The sequence below is a fragment of the Podarcis cretensis genome, assembly GCF_951804945.1.
Source record: "Podarcis cretensis genome assembly, chromosome: 1".
Lineage (NCBI taxonomy): Eukaryota > Metazoa > Chordata > Lepidosauria > Squamata > Lacertidae > Podarcis > Podarcis cretensis.
The window spans coordinates 112,280,140-112,304,226 of record NC_137170.1 but is presented as its reverse complement, the minus strand read 5'-3'; the positions used below and the strand labels follow the sequence as shown (position 1 = coordinate 112,304,226).

The following is a 24,087-nucleotide window of genomic DNA, read 5'->3' as shown; positions in this document are numbered from 1 at the left end:
AGCCAAAACACAGTATTCTGTCTCATAGCACTAGTCCCAATTGAAGGTGCTCACTTTGGTCTACAAAATATCATATGGCTTGAACCCAAGTTCTGAAAGGAGCGCTTCTCCATTACCTGCAAACCCATGCCTTAAGATCTTCTGGGAAGACCTTGCTTATAGTTCCATATATTAACTGAAGCATGTTCCACAATGACTTACAGTATGCGGGACCTTCTCCGTAAGGGTTCCCCAGTATCAGAACTCTCTTCCATTGGAGACCCATTTGTCCTCCTCATTATTGCCTTTTTGATGTCTGTTAAAGACATATCTCTTCCATGTGGCCTTGGGGGCCTGAAGAGTGGTTGGCCGATTCCTGTTCACTGTGACTTTCTATACTGTTGCTATGTTGTGATTGAACCAGGAGCCGGAATATTTTATGATTTTATGTTGTATTTCACTACATTCTTTTATATCTGCCAAAGATATTGTAAAGATCATATACCCAGTGCCACTGATTATAAATCAGTGCTATCAAGCGGGTGGTCTGAAAATACAGGATTGTATCCAAATAAGCCCTACTGATAGCAGACTCACTGAAATTAATTATTTCTATTAATCTCAATCAATCTTCTCTAATTAGGGCTAACATTGGATGCAATCCCTGATTAATAAGAAAAAAATAGGGCATTTTTTGTCCACTTATAATGGATTGAGGAGCCCTCAGCACCCCCAGCTCAGAATTACAGTATAAACCATGGGTAGGCAAACTAAGGCCTGGGGACCGGATCTGGCCCAATCGCCTTCTCAATCCAGCCCATGGACCTTCTGGAAATCAGCGTGTTTTTACATGAGTAGAATGTGTCCTTTTACTTAAAATGCATCTCTGGGTTATTTGTGGGGCATAGGAATTCGTTCATTCCCCCCCTCCCCCCAAAAAATGTAGTCTGGCCCCCTGCTGAAAAAGTTTGCTGACCCCTGATATGAACCAAACTTTTCTCAGTTCTTTCAAATCTAAAAAACCCTCATGTTTCTCTCTTTGATAGTTGTGATTTATGGCATCTGACTGCCATCTAAAGGTACAAAGTGTATCTTCTAAAAAAATCTTTTTGGCTGCTATAAAAGCCCCCCTCCCCCCCCCCCCCAATTTATGAGTTTGAGTTTTTCAAGCAGCTTTCTCGAGCCTTGTTTATATTTCAGACAAGTTGTGTGCTAGGTGCCCTTTAATGGATGCCTTGTTTAAAAGTAACCCTTCTGATGGAGAAGGAAAATTTGTTACTTAACGTCAAAGGTAGGCAACACTTTTTTTTCCCTGTCAAGGGCTGCTTTCCTTCAGAAATAATCTGCCGGGTGCTGCATGCTGGTTGTGTGCATGCATGGTTGTGGCCGGTGGTGAATGGCGCCAAAGCCCAAAGTGGCTGGGTCCATGCTTTCATCTCTGCCACATCTTCTCCTTCTCTTGCACTGCTCAGCCGGCTGCCAGGGAAGGGACTGAGGGCCACATTAAATTAGGCTGTGGGCCGCATGCAAACCTAGGGTGACAGTTTGCTCACCCCTGCTTTAAGTAGCTGAGGCATCTTCCACGAAGGCCAAAGACACAACAGTGAGATTGCTTGTATGAAACCAAATAAAAACCAAGGAGCGGAGGTGGACCCAAATGCTCTTGTTTTCTTAGCAAGGAGCTGCACTGGCACCCACCAACTCTTGAGCAATGGAGGTGCAGTCTGGGCAGGCGGGCTCCAAGACACTCTGAGCCAGAGTGGAGAGGTGCAATTTTTGTGCTGTTCTAGGTCTGCACCCTTGGTGGTGGCAAAGTTAACCAGCCCCTAAGTACACCTCTGACCAGAAGCATTCATAGGCTTTCAGCCTTCTGTCCCCACCTTCCAGCTCTGGTAGGACTGGACAAAAGAACCAGGAGAACATGTGTCTGTTTCAGTGTGGAATCCTTCTGCCCCTACAGCAGGGGTTGGCAACCTAAGGCCCATGGGCCACAAACGGCCCATGGAGGTCTTTTCATCGGCCCATGAGCTGCCCATGAACCGAGCCGCCTGCTTGGCGAGTCCCCACGTGCTGTGCTAAACCAGTGCAGCATGGTGCGGGGACTTGCTTCTGCTGCGCCGAAAATCATGCAGAGGATTTTTATACAGAGTCTTTATAGGGATTGACTCCTTCACTTTTCCTGCAGTGGAGGGTGCAGAGAGTCCAAGCCATGCTCCTGTTCTTTCTCCCGAAAGTGATGCATTATTCAAGCAGGGCTGAAGAACTCAGACAGCAAGAGCTGGCTTTCTGCTTCGTGTTTCAACTCAATTACTCTCTTGGAGTTGCTTTGTATTCATGGGGGCAGAATCATTTTGAGTGAGTTCTTTGGTCGTTCATTGGATTAGGAGCTGCTGTTAGCATGAAAAGCCCAGGACCATTCGGGGAGGTGGGGGGGAGAGGACCCACATGACCTGAGTACAGTGGTACCTCAGGTTAAGTACTTAATTTGTTCCGGAGGTCCGTACTTAACTTGAAACTGTTTTTAACCTGAAGCACCACTTTAGCTAATGGGGCCTCCTGCTGCTACCGGAGCACAATTTCTGCTCTTATCCTGAAGCAAAGTTCTTAACCTGAAGCACTATTTCTGGGTTATTGGAGTGTGTAACCTGAAGCGTATGTAACCTGAAGCATATGTAACCTGAGGTACCACTGTAATAGCATAGGAAGGAGCAGCTCTGATGCCATACCTCGGGAGTAAACCTAAGTAAAAATCTACCCTTAATACAGGTTAATGATGAGTTCCAACTTAAGATAAAATGATTTGTTTGTGAGTCTACGCTCATATAGAAGATAAAAGTCAAAAAGGCCAAGTTGTGTGCAAATTAACACACCCTTACAAAATATTTTTCTGATAGATGTCAAGATGGAGCAAAATTGAAGTATCCTTGGGTTCATTAGTCCAATTCTAAGGTTGCCATATTCCAAAGAGTAAAAACCAGGATACCCTGAAAGTTTTTGAGCTTTTTAAGACAATGCCAAATACGCTTTTTCCGTTTACTTGCTGAAGATCCGGGACGAAAATTCCCCCCAGACATCAAAAATTCACTTCCACATGGTAATGTATGGCAGCCCTAGATTATCGTATCCAATACTGTAATTTCAGAAGCAGAAGAGAATGCAGTACAACCCATTTGGAGATTTCAAAGAATTGCTTGGTTTGGGGTTTTGCAACACTGCAATTTATTAACAGAGATAACCAGTAATTATATTTCAGGGCCTAAATTATATCACAGCTCAGGGGCGGGATACAAAACTCATATTTTGAAAGGTTATTTCACCTTTTAAAAAAGGAGCATATGCTTGTCTTGCTTATCTGTTTCTTAGCAACCAATTTTCAGAGGCTGCAATAGCAGGTTACAAGGGAAAGCAGAATAGAAAGAGAGAACCAAAGGAGGTGAGCCCAGACTCCAAACAGTCAGAATTACTCCACGGAATTGAACTTAGATTTATAGCATTTCCTGCTTTAAAGGAGTTGGAGCTGAAATTGATTTCAGAGAGTGAGTAGAATCTATATTTAAAATACTGCATATGTAAACTAGGAAAGCAGATATGAAGAAAGGTTTTTTTTTAATATATATAATTTAGATAGGTCAGTTTATTAGAGGCTTTGGAAAACAAGTTAATTTTGTAATAAATTCTGAGGAGCCAAGGTGTTAAAAGTAAAATGAGTCTATTTGATTTGTCACCCACATGAAACATCTTTACTGAGGAGTAAATCTCACTAATAAATTCCTTCCTATTCAGTGTGCAATGGTTGATTTAAGCCATAGTATGAACAGGCTTGCTGAGGAGTTTGTTTATACTTCAGTGCTATTTTCACTTTCTGCGATTAAAAAGCAGGTGTGGTGAAACTACTTCGAAACCGAGCCGTGCATCTATTACCAGTGGAGAGCCTGGATTCCAATTTCCCTAGGCTTGGCCTTTTTTATATTTGCATGCTCTTCTTTGTGTATTTTTATGTCAACAGAATCACATCAGTGCCACCTGCTGCAAAGGTAAACAGGGCGATGGAACATGTCAACATTTCTCCCTCTTTGCCGGCTACCTGATCAGGTTGCCCCTTTATGTAAACTAAGTGTGCCCTGTGAGATATGAAAAGGCCAGCTGCCGGCTGAAGGGAGCCATGCGCAGCCTTGTGTGTCAAAGCAGCTGGGGGAAAACATCCCTTTGGGATGACTTGCTCTAATTGCTGCTTCGGAGCAAGAGGAGTCCCTGGTACATTCTCTGCCATGGTGATGATGCTCAGGGCACACCCACAACAAGTTCAGCCGCTGGAGGGAGTGCGCCACTTAATTGCTTAAGCCTCAGCTCTGTTGTTCAGCTGTCAGCAGGCAGACACAACAAGCACGATTTGCATCACTTTATCCTACCTGTAGAGGCCTTGCCCTTTGTGACACTGATGACTCTTTTTATCATTGGCCCAGGACTGAGCACTCTCAGCTTCTTCCAGTGTTGAGTTTATACGAGAGGAGCTGCAAGTGTCCGATCCTTGCATTTTCTCTCACAAATCCAAGACTTTGTTCACTTGAAAATCAGTGTATTTTGCTTGTTTCAACAACATACACGTAACAAAGAAATACATGAATCAGCAGAATGGGGAACTTAATTTAAGCCAGTTACCTAAAAACCAATCTTTCCTCTTGGTGATTGATATTACCTTGATTGAAACAACTCCAACCTTAATATGCTGCTGGAAATGCAACAGTTAACAAACAGAAAGGAGAAGCTTCTGCTTCAACTATCAGCTTAATTAAATTAGCCAGTATTACTGGTTACCAGCAGTCGTGAAATTTTAAGAGCGTGGGATCTTGGAGCATGACACTTATTTTGGAAACAGGTTAATCGCATACTGCTATTAACACTTCCATTAATTAAGTTAACAGTGTATATGTAAAGCAGCACAGAATACCATTCTGAGGTCGCGAGTAGCATATCACGGTGGAACATGTGTGAAGTGGAAGCTGAGGACACAGAGACATGTTTTGCTGTGTGCTGTGGCTAATGGAGGAGCAAAATCTTTTGGGCTGTTGATTCTGTGAGCCTCTCCATCTTATATGTAAATAAAGCCATATGTCCTAAAGACACCACAGTCCCTGCTGACCTTCATTCCAAGGAAACCAAACCCCAGTGAAGTGCTTGGAACCCCCTTGGAAACTTTCACTGCTTGGAGATTGGGGCAGCATATAACAATATAAAGGCAGAGAGAGAGAGAGAGAGAGAGAGAGAGATGCAGACAGATACATACTCAGCAGAAGAAGGTACATATGGACAAACAGGAAGAGAGAGACATGCTCTCTTAAGCAGGCCATTAGAGGAGGGAGATTCCCTGTGTTTTTGCTCCCCATTACAGTGGTACCTTGGGTTACATATGCTTCAGGTTACATACGCTTCAGGTTACAGACTCCACTAACCCAGAAATAGTGCTTCAGGTTAAGAACTTTGTTTCAGGATTAGAATAGAAATCATGCGGCGGCGGCGCAGCAGCAGCAGCAGGAGGCCCCATTAGATAAAGTGGTGCTTCAGGTTAAGAACAGTTTCAGGTTAAGAACGGACCTCCGGAACAAATTAACCCGAGGTACCACTGTACAGTGCTGGGAAGGAAAGCCCTCCTGCTACCTCAGAGCTGCAATATGGAATAAAAAAAGTTCTGTTTCCTGAGTACAGTGGTACCTCTGGTTATGTTCTTCATTCGTTCCGGAGGTCCGTTCTTAACCTGAAACTGTTCTTAACCTGAAGCACCACTTTAGCTAATGGGGGCCTCCCACTGCCGCTGTGCCACCACCACCCGATTTCTGTTCTCATCCTGAAGCAAAGTTCTTAACCGAAGGTACTATTTCTGGGTTAGCGGAGTCTGTAACCTGAAGCATATGTAACCTGAAACATATGTAACCTGAAGTGTATGTAACCCGAGGTACCACTGTACTTAGAGAGACTTGCAATGCTGCAGTGCTGCAGAAGAGGGAGACAAGGTGTTTTTGCAAAGTAAGTTGGTGGAAAAGCTCATGGTTTGGAAGGGCTGGTGGAACCCGCTACACCACCATAGCTGGAATGCCACAGGATCACGGTAGATACACCTCAGCAAAGCTATGTTCTAAACATTGTTTTAAAAAAAAAAATTGCCAAAATAGAGGGGCCTTGGGGAGGTTGAATCCAACCTTGCATTGGAGGGTAATGACTGATTTCAAGAAATGTTTCCTGGAAGAAGACGACGAGAGAGAGACTGTAGGTCAAAATTAAGTTTGCCAAGAAGCAGGATGAGACGGGAGGAACTAGAAACCATAATTGCGTATCGCATTGCAAGGAAGCATTTGTCCAGGATGTTTCCTGTGGTTGCACATTCTGACAGGAAGCAGCGAAATGAAGGTGGCTTTTAAGTGTGCTCTTTTGAAATGCAGAATGTAGCTACGTGTAGGTAAAAGCATGGCACCCTTGTAATGCTGTGTACTTGCACTTTTTTCATTGTGTATGGGTGTGTAAAAGAGAGAGAGAGAGGGATGATTACATGAGATGATCTATAAGTGGTTTAGAACCTTTTTCCTAAACAGAAGTTCCGAATATAGACCCTGGACAGAATAACATCCAGCTAAATGAAAGATAACAATACCTGCCTTTCTGCTGCAGAATGCATCCACCCTATTTGTAGGAAAATGAAAGCTTCCATGGTCACAGATCATATATTTTATTCCAATCACATGAGGCCTTAATCTGAATTGGGGCTTCAATAGGAAGCAAAGCATAAAGTCCCCCTTTATTCTATACTGGGGTCCTGATCCCTCCCTCCACCCCCCACCTTCCACTAACTTTTGAAAGGCTATTCAAACAACTGCTAGTTGCTTCTCATCTGATTTGGTCCCAAATTGTAATTACAGTGGTACCTCGGGTTAAGTACTTAATTCGTTCCGGAGGTCCGTTCTTAACCTGAAATTGTTCTTAACCTGAAGCACCACTTTAGCTAATGGGGCCTCCTGCTGCTGCCGTACCGCCGGAGCACAATTTCTGTTCTCATCCTGAAGCAAAGTTTTTAACCTGAAGCACTAATTCTGGGTTAGCAGAGTCTGTAACCTGAAGCGTATGTAACCTGAAGCGTATGTAACCCGAGGTACCACTGTAGTAAGGAAGACCAGATGCCTTCCAGAAGAAGTGCTCAGGGAGATAATGGGAGATGGTTTGTGGGTAGGCAAAGTGCAGATCAGTTGCAGCCAATATGGTGCCCTTTGGATGTTGTTGGGTTATAAGGCCCTTCATTCCTGACCATTTGCCATGGAGGGCACCACATTTAGTTTCTCTGTCTGCACCAGGAGTAGCCTAAGTTCATTAGTAGCATTTAGAGTGTTTGTTAAAGTGACAGCTGCGTAGGGTTGCCATATTCCAAAAAGTAAAAACCAGGACACACCGAAAGTACAGTGGCATCTTGGGTTACAGACACTTCAGGTTACAGACTCCACTAACTCAGAAATAGTACCTCAGGTTAAGAACAGTTTCAGTTTAAGAACAGACCTCCAGAATGAATTAAGTTCTTAACCCGAAGTACCACTGTATAGCTTTTTATTTTTATTTTTTTGTTTTTAGAGTTTTAGACAAAACACAATTTTTCAGTTGACTTGCCTCTAAGACCCAGGACAAAGCACTGCATTTTGGGAACTACCCCCCCCCTTGTCAGTTCCACCTTTGAAATCCAGACATATGCCAGCCCTAATTTGAAAGTGCACCAGAATGTTATAGCTCCCACTGATTTACTTCCACTTTGCTTGCTTGTCTTTTTTCCTCTCTGTCTTAATGCCAAACGCATTTTTTTATTTCAGATATAAAGCTATGGAGTATTTTGTGGACACATGCACATTAACAAAATAGCGAACAGTTAATTTTATAGATGGTTTAATATAGTTTTAAAATGCATGCCTTTCATTTTAAGTCCAGTAAAGGTAAAGGTAAAGGTACCCCTGCCCGTACGGGCCAGTCTTGACAGACTCTGGGGTTGTGCGCCCATCTCACTTAAGAGGCCAGGGGCCAGCGCTGTCCGGAGACACTTCCGGGTCACGTGGCCAGCGTGACATCGCTGCTCTGGCGAGCCAGAGCCGCACACGGAAACGCCGTTTACCTTCCTGCTGGTAAGCGGTCCCTATTTATCTACTTGCACCCGGAGGTGCTTTCGAACTGCTAGGTTGGCAGGCGCTGGGACCGAGCAGCGGGAGCGCACCCCGCCGCAGGGATTCGAACCGCCGACCTTTCGATCGGCAAGCCCTAGGCGCTGAGGCTTTAGCCCACAGCGCCACCTGCGTCCCATTTTAAGTCCAGTATCAGGGAATATATTCAGAGAAAAGAATGCCTTTTTGACAGTACTGTATAGTCCTTCCGCTCATTGGGAGATATCGTAAACATGGTTATTTCCTAACAAGCAAAGTGACAGGAGGGGGCTGTCAGAAGCAAAACAGCTATTTTTCATATGCTCAATTTTCATCTCACTTGCTGCAGAGGGTCTGCTTAAGACAAATGAACATCAACACAAAAGCAAAATGTGCAATATATAATAGTATTTATTAGCCTTTTTAAAACCCCCACCCACCCACCATTAAGTGTGTTGTGCAGTGTGTGTGTATCATCTTATTTACGAAATGAACCTAAGTCCTGCTTTTGCTCTACTTACTGAAATAGCTCACCCCAAGCCCCCAACTGAATTGCTGGTTCAATTTTATATCTTTGCCTCTTTCAATTATAGAATATAAATCTACTGGGCCTGTCTCGTGGCTATTTTAAAAATAGAATTCAAATGTCGCAAAGTTTTTAAAGAGATGACTTTGAAATATATGGTCTGGATTGAAAGAATTGTGAAGCTGGCGCTTTCCCCCCAAGGGGGCCTTTGTCTGCCTTCGCCTACTAACATTAAACAAGAGTTCCCCCTTCCCCAGTGCCGCCCAGCAAATCACTTTTCAGACTGATGGCAGTTTCAGGTGTGCAGGTTCAGCCTACTCAGCACCCCCGTTGCGCACTGCTGCTCCATGACCCAACAAAATTGCTTCTGCTCACAGACTGGATTCCCACGTCTTGCTTCGTACAACAAATCCTGATATATGCTGCCGCCCCTGTTTTGAAAAGCTGATTGCTTTTTCTCCCTGTGGTCACTTCCCTGCGTTGTTTAGAAATCAAACTCAGCTTAAGAAATGTCTTTGAAAAGGATTTGTTTTCTTTTTTTAAAAAAGTTTTTATTATTAAAATAATTCAGCATTAATACACACATATTGCGAATATACAAGCATGCAAACATACATTTCATACAATCCTTAAAAATGTTCAAACATACCTACACTCAATCCCACAGATAATTCCTTTTCTCATCACCATCCACCACCCCTCACCCCACCTTTGTGTTAGACTTCCAATCTACTCAATTGCAATTTCTTTCCACTTCTATTATTTTCTTTCACACACCTTTAACCTAATTTCATGCTCCTTTTTCTATTACACATTGTTATCTATCTTATTTATTTCAGTATTTAAAACAGAACTTGTTTATTCTAATAGGAGTTCTGATTTTTCAATATGGTTTTGCAAGTACCCTTTAAACACCTTCCGGTCCCTGTCTATCTCCTCTTTTGAGATTCTTTTCTAACCCAGCTTTCCCTGGCCTGGTATCCTACTACACATGGCATGGACTGCAAATCCCATGATCCCTTTGTCGAGTGGCCATCCTTCAAAGTGCTGATGGGAGTTGTAGTCCAAAACCTCTGGGGGGTATCAGGTTGGGGAAGGGCTACTCTAACCTGTGTCTCACTATGAAGACCTCACCCACCAAGCCTGGAGCTTTTCTTAAATCCTCGCTCAACTGATGGGCAAACTACCTTGCTTGCCAGTATCGACCTGCAGCTGCCTTAAACTACCCTTTCCAGGATTATTTGGGGGAAGCCATGACAGTTTAAAGTGACATGATATGGCTTTAAATGTTTAGTGTGGATGGGGCCTTATTTGGAATTCTCACAGCTGAGCGGAACAAGCAGAAGGGGAGCTTGGTCAACCTGGTCCTTGGAGCATATGTGGAGAAGCCAGTCTTCTGTACTCAAGAGGGAGGATATAGTTAATTGTACAGAAGGTTCCTGTTCAGATGTAGAATCCAGTTCTCATGGCTACACTGTTGGCCATTAACACATTTTAATTTATTACTTATTTGTGTGTTTTTTAAAATCCCACGCTTTAGCCAAAAAGGCTCCCAAAAGAGCTTGTGTGATTGATTGATTGATTGATTGATTGAAGACCCTGCACAGTAGCTTTTCATAGAATCTTAGAATCATAGAATTGTAGAGTTGAAAGGGACCCTGAGGATCATCTGGTTCAACCCCTGCAATGCAGGAATGTATAGCTGTCCCGTATGGGGATCGAACCTGCGACCTTGGTGTCATCGGCGAGATAAGAGAAGTCAAGCTGAGCTGGTCTGTCAGCAGAGCCAGAACAGTGTCCCTGCTTCCCTTCTCGCCCCCCTCTGCTGCCTGATGAATGGCTCCTGACGGTGGAGGGAGAGGAATCTTCCTGCTCAAAAGAAAGTGAAAAGACACATGTTTTATGCATAACTGATCTGTAAAAATCAATGGGGCTTTTTTTTTTTTTACTATACGTCTTATGGATGAACAAAAAGCAAATCCAGTTGTTTTTGGTTCTGCATGCAAATATGAGGGAGGACCGTGCACTGGTTCTCCATAATATATGTAGACGGATAAAAAAAAGCTGGAGGGGAAAATCACATTGGGCAAGCAATGCACCCCTTTGGTTTCAGATAATACCTGGGGAAAGGTAAAGAGACCCCTGACTGTTAGGTCCAGTCATGACTCTGGGGTTGTGGCGCTCATCTCGCTTTATTGGCTGAGGGAGCCGGCGTACAGCTTCCGGGTCATGTGGCCAGCATGACTAAGCCACTTCTGGAGAACCAGAGCAGCGCACGGAAACGCTGTTTACCTTCCCACCGGAGTGGTACCTATTTATCTACTTGTACTTTGATGTGTTTTCGAACTGCTAGGTTGGCAGGAGCTGGGACAGAGCAACAGGAGCTCACCCCGTCACGGGGATTTGAACTGCGACCTTCTGATTGACAAGCCCTAGGCTCTGTGGTTTAGACCACAGTGCCACCTGCATAGACCGGGGTAAAAGGTAAAGGTACCCCTGCCCGTACGGGCCAGTCTTGACAGACTCTGGGGTTGTGCGCCCATCTCACTCAAGAGGCCGGGGGCCAGCGCTGTCCGGAGACACTTCCGGGTCACGTGGCCAGCGTGACATCGCTGCTCTGGCCAGAGCCAGAGCCAGAGCCAGAGCCGCACACGGAAACGCCGTTTACCTTCCCGCTGGTAAGCAGTCCCTATTTATCTACTTGCACCCGGAGGTGCTTTCGAACTGCTAGGTTGGCAGGCGCTGGGACCGAGCAGCGGGAGTGCACCCCGCCGCAGGGATTCGAACCGCCGACCTTTCGATCGGCAAGTCCTAGGCGCTGAGGCTTTAACCCACAGCGCCACCTGCGTCCCAATGTAGACCGGGGTAGATGAGTCTAAAAAACCCTGGAACACAAATTTTCACAGCCCTCTAGTGGCTATGATGGCTCATTTACCAGATGTAATGTATTACATGTCTTTGTCCATGGAGTTTTCTTGGCAGGGATACTGGAGTGGCTTGCCGGTTCCTCCTCCAGGTGGATCACGTTCGGTCAAAACTCTCCACTATGACCTGTTCATCTTGGGTGCCCTGCTCGGCATAGTTCATAGCTTCTCTGAGTTCTTCAAGCCCCTTCGCCACGGCAAGGCAGTGATCCATGAAGGGGATGCCTTGATGGCAGAAAGTGAGGAGGAATTAAAGAACCTTTTATTGAGGGTGAAAGAGGAGAGTGCAAAATATGGTCTGAAGCTCAACATCAAAAAAACGAAGATCATGGCTACTGGTCCCATCACCTCCTGGCAAATAGAAGGGGAAGAAATGGAGGCAGTGAGAGATTTTACTTTCTTGGGCTCCATGATCACTGCAGATGGTGACAGCAGCCACGAAATTAAAAGACGCCTGCTTCTTGGGAGAAGGGCAATGACAGGCCTAGACAGCATCTTGAGAAGTAGAGACATCACCTTGCCAACAAAGGTCCGTATAGTTAAAGCTATGGTTTTCCCAGTAGTGATGTATGGAAGTGAGAGCTGGACCATAAAGAAGGCTGATCGCCGAAGAATTGATGCTTTTGAATTATGGTGCTGGAGGAGACTCTTGAGAGTCCCATGGACTGCAAGAAGATCAAACCTCTCCATTCTGAAGGAAATCAGCCCTGAGTGCTCACTGGAAGGACAGATTGTGAAGCTGAGGCTCCAGTACTTTGGCCACCTCATGAGAAGAGAAGACTCCCTGGAGAAGACCCTGATGTTGGGAAAGATGGAGGGCACAAGGAGAAGGGGGCGACAGAGGACGAGATGGTTGGATAGTGTTTTCGAGGTTACCAGCATGAGTCTGACCAAGCTGCAGGGGGCAGTGGAGGACAGGAGTGCCTGGCGTTCTCTGGTCCATGGGGTCACGAAGAGTCGGACACGACTAAACGACTAAACAACAACAACAAATGTATTACATTAACTCAGAAAGTGTATACTCTATTCTGGAGGCTTAGTTTGGCTTTTTAGCCCTTGTATTATCTGAAACCAAAGGGTTTCATGGCTTGCCAGATGTGAAATATATTGGCATTATTTTCAGCTCTCCTAACCCACTGATAGAAACGGCACTAGCCCATATAGTTCAAATGTTTTAAGTCCTTGCTTGAGCTCAATCCTGCAAGTACCTGCCAAGGATCATTTCAGTAAAAGAAAATGTTAGCTTGGGATTTCTGAAAGAGTTAATTAGAAGTTGAGCATCCATGCCTCATTGACTCTCAATGGCCTTTAAAAGTCTCGTCTCATTTGGCGGGGGTGGGATCTCCATGGCGTTGTTGCAAGTAGCTCAGTTTTTGTGATTTAGGGTTTGTTTTCGCATTGCTGCTGCCTCCCCCCTCCCTTTAACTTTATTTTTGTGTGTCTCTGTCTTGTAGGTTATTCTTTCCTACGAATTAAAAGGTAATTAACATTTGCAGAATGAAAAGATGGCACAGGCACACCTCGCACCGCCAGGACCCGACTGCTTCTTCCGATTCACGCGGGAGTCCCTTGCGGCAATTGAGCAAAGGATTGCTGACGAAGAAGCAAAACAGAAAACTGATCAGGAGCAAAAGGATGAGGACAGTGAGGAAAACAAGCCAAAGCCAAACAATGACTTGGAGGCAGGGAAGACTTTGCCTTTTATTTATGGGGATGTACCCCCAGGAATGGTGTCAGAGCCCTTGGAAGACCTGGATCCTTATTATGCAGATAAAAAAGTAAGTGTTCATGAAGACCAAAGCCTTCAGCATGGTTTCTCAGGTCCCGGGGCTATACAATGTATGCACTGAATAACTCTCATGTCTAAGCAATGTAAAAAACCCTGAATGAGGCAAGCAAAGGTATATTTGATCATAGTGCATTATCGCCAAATGTCTGTTGTTGTTAAAATTTGTATACTAGGGGCCTAGGACCCACGTACCTATAGGGCCACCTCTCCTGGTATGCCCCGCGGAGGACCTTAAGGTCCACAGATGACAACACCATGGAGGTCCCAAGTCGCAAGGTGGTTAGATTGGTTTCAACTAGGGCCGGGGCCTTTTCAGTACCGGCCCTGACTTGGTGGAACGCTCTGTCACAAGAGACTAGGGCCCTGTGGGACTTGACATCTTTCCGCAGGGCCTGCAAGACAGAGCTGTTCCACCTGGCCTTTGGTTTGGACTCAGTCTAACCCTTATGTTTCCCTCCCCTTATGGTTTTGATCTATGGGCTACTTTTAAAATGAGGCTGCATTTTAAATTGCATTTCATCCTGTATTTTAAATTGCGCCCCCCATTATGTTTCTATTGTAATTTTACTGGTGTTAGCCACCCTGAGCCCAGCTCTGGCCAGGGAGGGCAGGGTATACCATAAATATAATTTATTATTATTATTATTATCCTATACCCACAAGCAGTGCTTTTTTCTGGGGGTACACAGAGGGATGCATACCCCTAAACATTTTGTGAATCTATATTTGGCCTCATTGAGGGGCAGTATTTCAATATGAGTAGGAAAATGAGAGTACCCCTAAATATATTTTTTAGAAAAAAAGCACTGACCACAAGTCTCAGGGCAGTTGCAACATAAAATCACAATATAAAAGTACAAAATACATAATAAAAGCAAAAGCAACCCAATAAACCTCTCTTCTCCAACACATTTTAAAAGGGTGTTGGATGTCAATCAGCCAAAGGCCTAGTTAAAGAGGAAAGTTTTTGCCTGGCACCTAAAGGTGTATAATGAAGGTGCCAGGCGAACCTCCCTCTTGTTGCCATCCTCTTGTTGCCATCCTCTTGTTGCCATCCTCTGGACCTTTCGTGGAGGAGGCACATGAAGAAGGGCCTCAGAAGATGATCTCAGGGTCTGGGTAGGTTCATGTGGAGAGAGGCGGTCCTTGAGGTATTGTGGTCCTGAGCCGTTTAAGGCTTTATAGGTCAAAACCAGCACTTTGAATTAGCCCGGAGACTAATTGGTAGCCAGTGCAGTCAGACCAGGATCTGTGTAATATACTCAAACTGTCTTGCCCTGGTGAGCAACCTGGCCACTGAGTTCTACACTAGCTGAAGTTTCAGAGGCAGCCCTAGATATAACGGATTGCAGTAATCTAACCTTGAGGTTACTAGAGCATAGACAGTAGTTAGCCTATCCCTGTCCAGATAAGATATTAAATGCCAGACAACTCTTCTGCTGTTGCTTCAGTGACTAAACCCCACCCCAGAACTAACTGAATATTCATGCATCATTTGCTGTATGGGATACGTTGGTGTTTCATTTAATTTGGCAGGCCTATAAGTTTTGGGACAGCATTCATGTCCTTTTGGCATTTCTGTGATAACCAGTGCACAACATTCCAGGAACTGGGAACTTAAATCTTCACACGGTGAGGCCCCGCTTAGTTGTAATACGAAAACATGGATTTCCTGCTAAAAAAATTAATCTGATTTCTGCTGCCGCTTTCTCTCCTCCTTTACATATCAGAGGCAGGAACAGCTCGCGTGATAGGGCAGAGCTGCAGCAATGGCCTCCTGGTAGCAGCGACATGACAGGAAAGTTGAGGCTGTGTGAAAACATGAGTAGAAGTACTGGGGTGAAGGGTTGGGGGAGTTCAATCCTTCAGGGATTGACGTTGCCCATCAAGCCCCACCCATCGACTGACATATCCTGCCGATCAGGGTGACATCACCTGTTTGACAGATAGCCATGGTTTCACAAAGTAGCCCTGTGAGCCAAACTGGAAGCTCTGGTGGATCAAGACTGGCCTGCCCACCCCCCAAGATGAGGAGACATGACACACACACAAAATCCCTTCATTCATAAAATAGGAGGGGAGGGGATAGTGGACAAGCCCACTGTTCACTTTGGTACTGACTCATAATTAGAAACCATGGTTACCTGTAAATGTTGGAACTGGGCCTGAGAGTAAACCACAGCAAATGAAATTGTCTCTTTTTTTCATTTTAAGATCTCCTTGAACGTTATTAAAATCCTGCTTTTACATGTGTATCTTTTTCCTCTTTTCAGACATTTATAGTATTGAATAAAGGGAAGGCCATTTACAGATTCAACGCCACACCTGCCTTGTACATGTTAAGTCCTTTCAGTATACTTAGAAGAATTTCTATAAAGATTTTGGTTCATTCATATCCTTTTTTTCTTCTACATAATACTTGTTTAAAGCACTTCTTTGAGAAACTCAGTAGTAGCATGAGGCTATTTAAATAGTTGGATGTGGTTTTATTTTTTCTTAATTTCATCATTGAAGTGAACACAAATTGTTTTGATGAAATCACTTGGTTGAACTTCAGTAGAAGTAGAATTCTGTGGTCAAGATCCAACATCATGCTAGCAGACACAATGGGACTTATCCTTCCTCTGCTCTCCCTTTGCAGCCTCCCAATCTGCTCTGGAGTGTGCCCCAATCCCCTATAGTGTGCCCTATAGGTGATAGGAGAGGAATGGGAAGTTCATTGCACAAGTGGGGTGCCACAATTACAATACAACACCCTAAATAAATTAGCAGCACATAATTCATGCTATATTATGATGTTAAATGTTTTCATCTTGGATTTATAGATATTGCTTGGATGGAATTTATGAATTCATATTCACTTAGAAGCCTGTTTCATAAGAAATTATATGCATTTGGGTGATCTAACTTATCTAGCATTTCTCATGTGTTCCTTGACTTAAGCCAACATTATTCGGCATCTTCATCATGTTCACTATTCTGACAAACTGCGTGTTTATGACCTTGAAAGATCCTCCTGAGTGGTCAAAGGCTGTAGAGTAAGTGCATTCTTTGTTTTCTTCCCAGTGACATTTGGTTAAATATGCTCTGCATAGCGCAATTGGGTTGAATCTGGTGAAGGAACTTATTGAGCCAAATGACTTCCGCCCATGCAGCAGAACTTTCCCTCCCATTCATCACAGGTGTGCTTCCCCACCACCACCCAGTATCCCCTTCAGAGACCTGGGGGGACGGGACCAATAGCAGATTTTTAGGGTTCTGGGGAACACACGAGAGAGGAAATAATGTTCTGTTACACAAGGGGAAGTCATTCCACTTGCGCCATGACTGAATTAGGTTCAACCCATGGCATTGTTTTAAAAGGTATACAGTGGTACCTCGGGTTACAAACACTTCGGGTTACAGACTCCGCTAACCTGGAAGTAGTACCTCAGGTTAAGAACTTTGCCCCAGGATGAGAACAGAAATTGTGCGCCAGTGGCACGGCAGCAGCAGGAGGCCCCATTAGCGATAGCATGCCTCTAGTTAAGAACAGTTTCAGGTTAAGAACAGACCTCCAGAACGAATTAAGTTCTTAACATGAGGTACCACTGTACATTCCTGAAATTAATTATGGAGTCCGTTAGATTGAAAAGTAGATGTAAGACTCATCAGCACAGCAGCTGAAACAGAGTCTGTGAGAATTAATGAGGTCACGGGAAAAGAGTGAAGAGGAAAGGAGATGGATGGATGCTTTAGTTGATATTCCTGCATAGCAGTGGGTGGGACTAGATTTCTCTCAGGGTCCTTTCCACCTCCACAGTCCTTTGATTCTATTAGTGTATTGAGAACCAAGTCCTATAGAACCCCATGGAGAACAGTAGAGATGAGGGGATGTTGGTAGAGCAAAAATGCTCTTGCAGAATTTGCTGCCAATATATTGAAGCATGATGGATTTCGGTCTCTTGTATCACCATTTGTCCTTCTTTCAGACTTCCTCGTTATGTATCAGGCTCTTTCCCCTGCACTCAGCTAAAGGGAAGTAATAATTTTCCCTTTATTGAATACTTGGGCGCATTGAATCTGAACTCCTGAACCTCTGATCACATTTATAAACTTCCCCAGCATTGTACCTTAATTTCTGACCTCTGCCTCTCTGGCCACCAATGCTTAATGAGGACTTAATGACTCCTTAAGAACTGCATCCTCCTCTTCCTCCTCCTCATTATATCCTGCTCCCCCCCCCCCCCCGCAAGACTGGGACTGTCTGCACTTCTGCAGTAATGAAAGTTTCAGTGTTCCCATTAAAAAAAACCTGATATATTTTATGAGTAATATCTTCATTTTAATGACAACACAAATATAGAAAGAAGATGGGTGTGTGAGAAAGAAAAGCAGAAATGGCCAATGAAGAACATCAGATTCATGTAATGGGCTGCTATGAGCTTCTCTCTAATAATTGTGCAAAAAAAAGAAAGATAATTCTTAAAAAATAAATGAACAAGTATTTATAATTCGTGATCTAGCCTATAAATTGAAAAGTTTGCTTGGATTTTTTCACTCTCCCCTGTAGATACACGTTCACTGGAATTTATACATTTGAATCCCTCGTTAAAATTTTTGCAAGAGGTTTCTGTATAGGTAGTTTTACTTTCCTCCGAGACCCCTGGAACTGGCTGGATTTCCTTGTCATTTCATTTGCGTAAGTATCCAGCATTTTCCTAGTGTGTCATCTGAGTAGACTTTACAGAAATGAATTCCATTTTGGAACGTTTCAGTTCCCGAATGCCGAAAACCCAGAAGTAAGTGTTCCAGTTTTCGAACATTTTTCAGAAGCCAAATATCCGACGCAGTTTCCGCTTGAGTGCAGGAAGCTCCTGCAGCCAATCAGAAGCTGCGCCTTGGTTGTTGAACATTTCGGAAGCTGAACGGGCTTCCAGAATGGATTACGTTCGACAACCAAGGTTTGACTGTATCAGTATTTGAATTGTTATGAAATAGTGCAAAAAATGATACATTTTGGGGAAACAAATTACAAATCTTGTCTTTAGATTTGAGTAATTTATGTTTAAAATTGGCATAGTTCCTCTTGTCGAAACAATCCAACAGTTGATAGTAGTAGGCATGCTTTAATGTTGCTCCTAGGATAATCCTTTAAATGCTTTCATTATTATTATTATTTTTTAAAAGTATATGGCAAGCCTTTCTGGTTTCAGAGATAAGCTTTTAAAAGTGATGCATATTGTGGCAAATAGCAAGACTGTGGTGTATTCCCAACATGATACTTGGTGCTGAATTTCCCACCCTAGTTTTAGGGCCTTGTGGGTAAGGTAGGAAAATATAAAAAGAAGAAATGCAATGGTTTCTAGCCTATGCATGCTTACCTAGGATTAAGCCCCATTGAATACAGTGGGTCTTAATCTCAGGTAAATGTGCCCAGGATTGCATTGAAGGCAAACACAGGGGGGGGGGGAAACAACTTGTTTAATTCTAAAAAAAAAGTAGATTAAATAAATCTTTAGGTAAGTGGCATAAAATCTGCCTTGATGCTGAATAACTGTGATTTGATTCTACAGGTATATAACAGAATTTGTAGACCTAGGCAAAGTTTCAGCTCTTCGAGCTTTCAGAGTGTTGAGAGCTTTGAAAACTATTTCTGTAATCCCAGGTAAGAAGTGAGTGGTGTAAAGTGCTAGGTCCCTCGTGCCTCCCAACTGTTCCTTTTTATCCTGTCATTGTGTTTGTGTGTGAACTCCCCTATTGCAGATATGTGACAGAGTTTGTGGACCTGGGCAATGTCTCAGCGTTGAGAACATTCAGGGTTCTTCGGGCATTGAAAACAATATCAGTCATTCCAGGTGAGAGCTAGGTTAAACACAGAGGCTGACTTGTAGATTTGCCACAGCTGCAAGTCACGCGACTTTGCACAAGCTTTGCTGCTAACCATGTATTGTTGTTGTTTTAAGGAATGTAGATTTTTAGATGCTACCGGAAAAAAATAATTCGCATTAAAAAAAAGCAAGTCAGCCTTTGAGTTTAACATATTCTTGCATGAGACAGTATACAGAGTTTGTATTTTGCATATTAAAATACTAAATTTTCTCTCCCACACCAATATGAAAAGTAGTTGCTGTTTTCATATTAAGATAAACCTTACCGTTTATTGAAATAATTTGGGATGGAAAATTTCAGCATTTGGAAAGCTGAATCACTAGTAGAAATTAAGCCAATATGGTGATAAAGAATAGCATGAGCATTGCATGAAGTATTGCTTTAAAAAATACCTTTCCTCAGCCAACTGTCTTATGGGTTGAAAGGATGTGTGCTTCATGAGCGAAAAAATGTACAATCAGTACCTTTTTTCTTTACATGAGATTGATACAAAGCATGAATAACCATGTCACCAGCTTTTAAATGGCTAGTATAGACTGTGCTTTTCATTTCCATTTGCAATTTTACATTATGAACCATTTTTCATGAGGTAAAGGGTCTTTCTCTTTTTACCTCATGACAAAAATGATAGCTTCTTTCATCTAGGAGCTGCCTGCATGACATTTTTAAATTTCAGCAGCCATACAACCATATTCAACTACTCAACACCTAAAACAATGAGTTGGCTATTGTGATTCCACATTCTTCTCTCCTTTTAGGTCTGAAGACCATTGTGGGGGCCCTAATTCAGTCAGTGAAGAAACTCTCGGATGTCATGATCCTGACTGTGTTCTGCCTGAGTGTATTTGCACTAATAGGGTTGCAACTGTTCATGGGCCACCTGAGGCAAAAATGTTTGCTTTGGCCCCTAAGTAACGATTCTGCTGAAGAACCGTACTTTGCACGATACTACAATGCAGGAATAATCGACTGGGATAAATACATTGGCGACACAGGTGAGGTTTACTGAAAGGGGCTCTGTGGTCCAGGGCGGACAGGCAAGTCATAATAGGCATCATTCAGAAATTAAGAGTTCAGCAGGATGAACTGCTGAGAGTACAGAGAACCAACCTCACTTAGACACAGGATAACTAGGTGCAGCCTGTGAATCTGGGAAGCATTGTTAGGCACCTGCCAGGAGGACTCAAGCCCTAACAGGTGGCCTATTGCTTCCTTCTGGAACCTTCTACCCCTGCTGTTGAAACTCCTTTTCTTTTCTGTGAATCTGCTCTCTGTATCTGTCCATCGTATCTAGTATTTCTATACCACCATCTCATAAAATATCAAGGCGGTGTACCACCTTAAAACTGGTAAAACACCATCAAAGCATTTGCAGCACCTTTAAGCTGGACGCAGGTGGCGCTGTGGGTTAAAGCCTCAGTGCCTAGGACTTGCCGATCGAAAGGTCAGTGGTTCGAATCCCTGCGGCGGGGTGCGCTCCCGCTGCTCGGTCCCAGCGCCTGCCAACCTAGCAGTTCGAAAGCACCTCTGGGTGCAAGTAGATAAATAGGGACCGCTTACCAGCGGGAAGGTAAACGGCGTTTCCGTGTGCGGCTCCGGCTTGCCAGAGCAGCGATGTCACGCTGGCCACGTGACCCGGAAGTGTCTCCGGACAGCGCTGGCCCCTGGCCTCTTAAGTGAGATGGGCGCACAACCCCAGAGTCTGTCAAGACTGGCCCGTATGGGCAGGGGTACCTTTACCTTTACCTTTACCTTAAGCGGGCAAACGGTGTCAACAGTGAAGAGAAGGGTCAGCAGCCTCCCCTGGCCTGGCACTTTCCCCCTGGGTGACACCACTGCATGGATCTTGCCAAAACTCACTCATATCCCTCACCCTCACCCCCAGCCACAAAAAAGACCTAGAGCCAGCACTGCTTTGTTCATTTGGTGCTTGGGCTCAAAATAAGATGTATACTGCCTGGGTTCAAATTGCAACAAATGCTAAGAAACTGCTTTTACTAGCTTAGGAATCCTTTCTTGATTACTGGGTAGCAGAGCTCTGAATACTGACATCTCAAGTGTGGAGGACATATACATGGGGCTTCCCTTGTGCTTGATCTGGAATCCACAGTTGGTGAAGAGTGCTGCAGCATGATTGCTGACAGGAGTGAGACCCTGCCAGAGTATATATCACCTCTGCTGAAGAGACCTGCACCGGTTGCTCATTCGCTACTGGGTCGAGTTTGAGCTGTAACTAATTAGTATTTAAAGCCCTTAACGAGTTGCGGCCAGTTTACTTGCAAGAAAGCTTTGCCCCATTTATGCCCATTCAGCCACTTCGATCTGCAGAACTGGCACCGTTATAGGTGCCATATAGTAAGTGCACTGTTTCACGTTTGTAAGAAACCGATCTTCTTAGCGTGGCAGCATCCACACTTTGAAACTCCTTGCCTGTTGACACCAGGCAGACACCTGGGGCTGTTAGGACCCCCCCCCCAGGTGAGCGCTGCTTAAATGGCCATGGGGGCAGACCCAAGGCAAGCCTTCCTGCTCCGTGGGCTCTGCCCCATGGCCCAGCCCATGTCCTAGCTTGCATCCCCATTTGCCAATCTGGGATGCAGGCTAGGATCCGGCCTCTGATAGGTGGCACGGGCTTACGCCCACACTCCCTATCCAGATGGGGGTCTGAGGATGCTACCCCCTCGCCAGGGCCTTGGACTCCTCTGCCATCCCACAATGCCACCACACCCAAAAAAGGTGTGCAAGCTTTTACAATTATCATTTTAAAGCAATCGTTTGAATGAAAGCAGAAGGTAACACATTTCTCTCCCCCCCCCCTTTCCTTCCTCCTTAGAACAAACAAAACATTTTTACACTTTGGAAGGATCACCAGATCCCTTGCTTTGTGGTAACGGCACAGATGCTGGGTAAGCAAGCGTAAAATTGCGTAAGGGGAAGCCATTGCTGATCATGCAAGTGAAGCTGGCTAATCTAATGGCATAATTCAGAACCTAAGAGCTGTGAGCAGAATGAGGTTAATGGAATTGGGTTTCTCTACTGTCTCTTTCCCTCCAGAGCCCTTCTCTCCCACACCCCAAACAGCTGCTTTTGGGGATTGGGTGGGAATACATTAAAATAGCATGGAGCATGGCAGCTGGAGGGAGGAATGGGTTCCCCCCATTGTGGGAGGGGGCCTCAAGCCATTGGTAATGTTTGGGTTTAACAAGGACTCGATTTAGCACAAATGTTTATTTCCCACAATTTCTTTGTAGAAATGTATATGAGTCCTGTGATAAGCTGTTTTATACTGTTTATACTCTCAGGAGCCTAGTTCATACTGAACCAGGGTTTGTCCCCCCCCTTCCCCCCCTTTTTTTTTTTTGCAAAAGGAGAGGAGGAAGAGCCCCCAAAGGTGGAATTGACAAAAAAGAGAGGCAAAGTCTCAAACTGATGTTCAAACAATGGAAATGTGCTGTGGTGTGTTCTAAGCGATGCAACATTGCTATTTAGACAGTGGGAAAAGGGCTGCAGCTTGGTGACAGGGCATCTGCCTGGCAGGTAGAAGGTCTCCACTTCAATCGCTGGCATCTCCAGGGGGCTGGGGCAGGACCTGTCTGAAACCCTGAAACTGCCACTCAGTGTAGATAGTTCTGAGCTAGATGTATCAGAACTTCCTGTGTTCCCAGCTTCTTAGGTTCCCAACCCATCCAAAAGGATTAGAAATATCACACACCGCAGCGCATCTCTATTCGGCAAGCATCAGTTGTGGTTTTGAGCTAGGGTTTTTTACTATACTTTTGCTCTTTCAGACACTTAAAATGGAGTAACACAGCCCGTTCTATATGCATATATTTGACATAGTAGTAGCAGCAGATATGGATAGTTCATCTACTTCTGTCCATTTCACATGTGTTCATTCACAGGTCTCTCCCAGCCTGCTACTGCATTAATCTGTTAATATCTTTTTAAAAAAGAAAACCCATACTCAAATCCATATTTAAAGATGTACCTTGTCACAAAATATGCGGTTAAATAGACATTTTACCTCAACGTACACATTTCTAAATTATGTTATGCTAAAATACACATCTTTAATGCATCTTGGTGCTTTGTTTTTCTTTTTACTGAGAACTGTATTACAAGGACCGCTCCCAACTTCAAATGGGGGGTGCTTTTTGCGGGGGGGCGCAGCCACCTGATCCTGCACGATCCCCAGCAGTTCAGCCTGGTTTCGCCTCCCCAAGCTGGATACCTGGAGGTTCCCGCCTAACCTCAGACAGTAGCCAATCCCAGATGGGGAGGTGTTGCTAGGGGAGTTGACCAGGTACGGTTAGGACCGCCCTGCACACACAATAGAAGGTGGAAAATTGAAAGCAGTGGATTTTATGAAATTCTCCTCCATCCCTAGTTAGTAGGTGGAATGTCAATTTAGGTACAGAAACAAGTCATCTTTCCCCCCCTCTCCCTCCATTGCTTTCTTTCACAGCCAGTGCCCAGAAGGATATATATGTGTAAAAGCTGGTCGAAACCCCAACTATGGCTACACAAGCTTTGATACCTTCAGCTGGGCTTTCTTGTCGCTCTTTCGGCTGATGACTCAGGACTACTGGGAAAACCTGTACCAGCTGGTGAGAGGGTCTCAAAACCAAATTCTGTTGATACCATATGTAAGGGGAAAGCCTAATACTACCCATGCTTAAAAACACCTTTCCATCCCTATGAGAAAGGCCATAGCACAGTGGTAGACCATCTGTTTTGCATGCAGAAGGTCCCTGGTCCAATCCGCAACATCTACATGTAGGGCTGAGAAAGACGGACACCCACACCCTGCCTGAAACATTGGAGAGGCTCTGCCAG

The 24,087-nt window shown here is 44.3% G+C and overlaps 1 protein-coding gene across 1 annotated transcript in view; it reads left to right on the top strand.

Moving 5' to 3' along the window:
- The first annotated feature begins 12,613 nt into the window (after positions 1-12,613).
- The window catches only part of LOC307220102 (sodium channel protein type 2 subunit alpha-like), a 48,844-nt gene continuing 37,370 nt past the window's right edge, over positions 12,614-24,087 (top strand). Inside the window, 9 exon segments of the mRNA XM_079983746.1 lie at positions 12,614-13,369; positions 15,654-15,764; positions 16,324-16,418; positions 17,933-18,061; positions 18,936-19,034; positions 19,036-19,217; positions 20,010-20,246; positions 22,085-22,157; positions 23,717-23,858. Coding sequence (XP_079839872.1) covers positions 13,097-13,369; positions 15,654-15,764; positions 16,324-16,418; positions 17,933-18,061; positions 18,936-19,034; positions 19,036-19,217; positions 20,010-20,246; positions 22,085-22,157; positions 23,717-23,858 — 1,341 coding nt within the window. The 5' untranslated portion in view covers positions 12,614-13,096.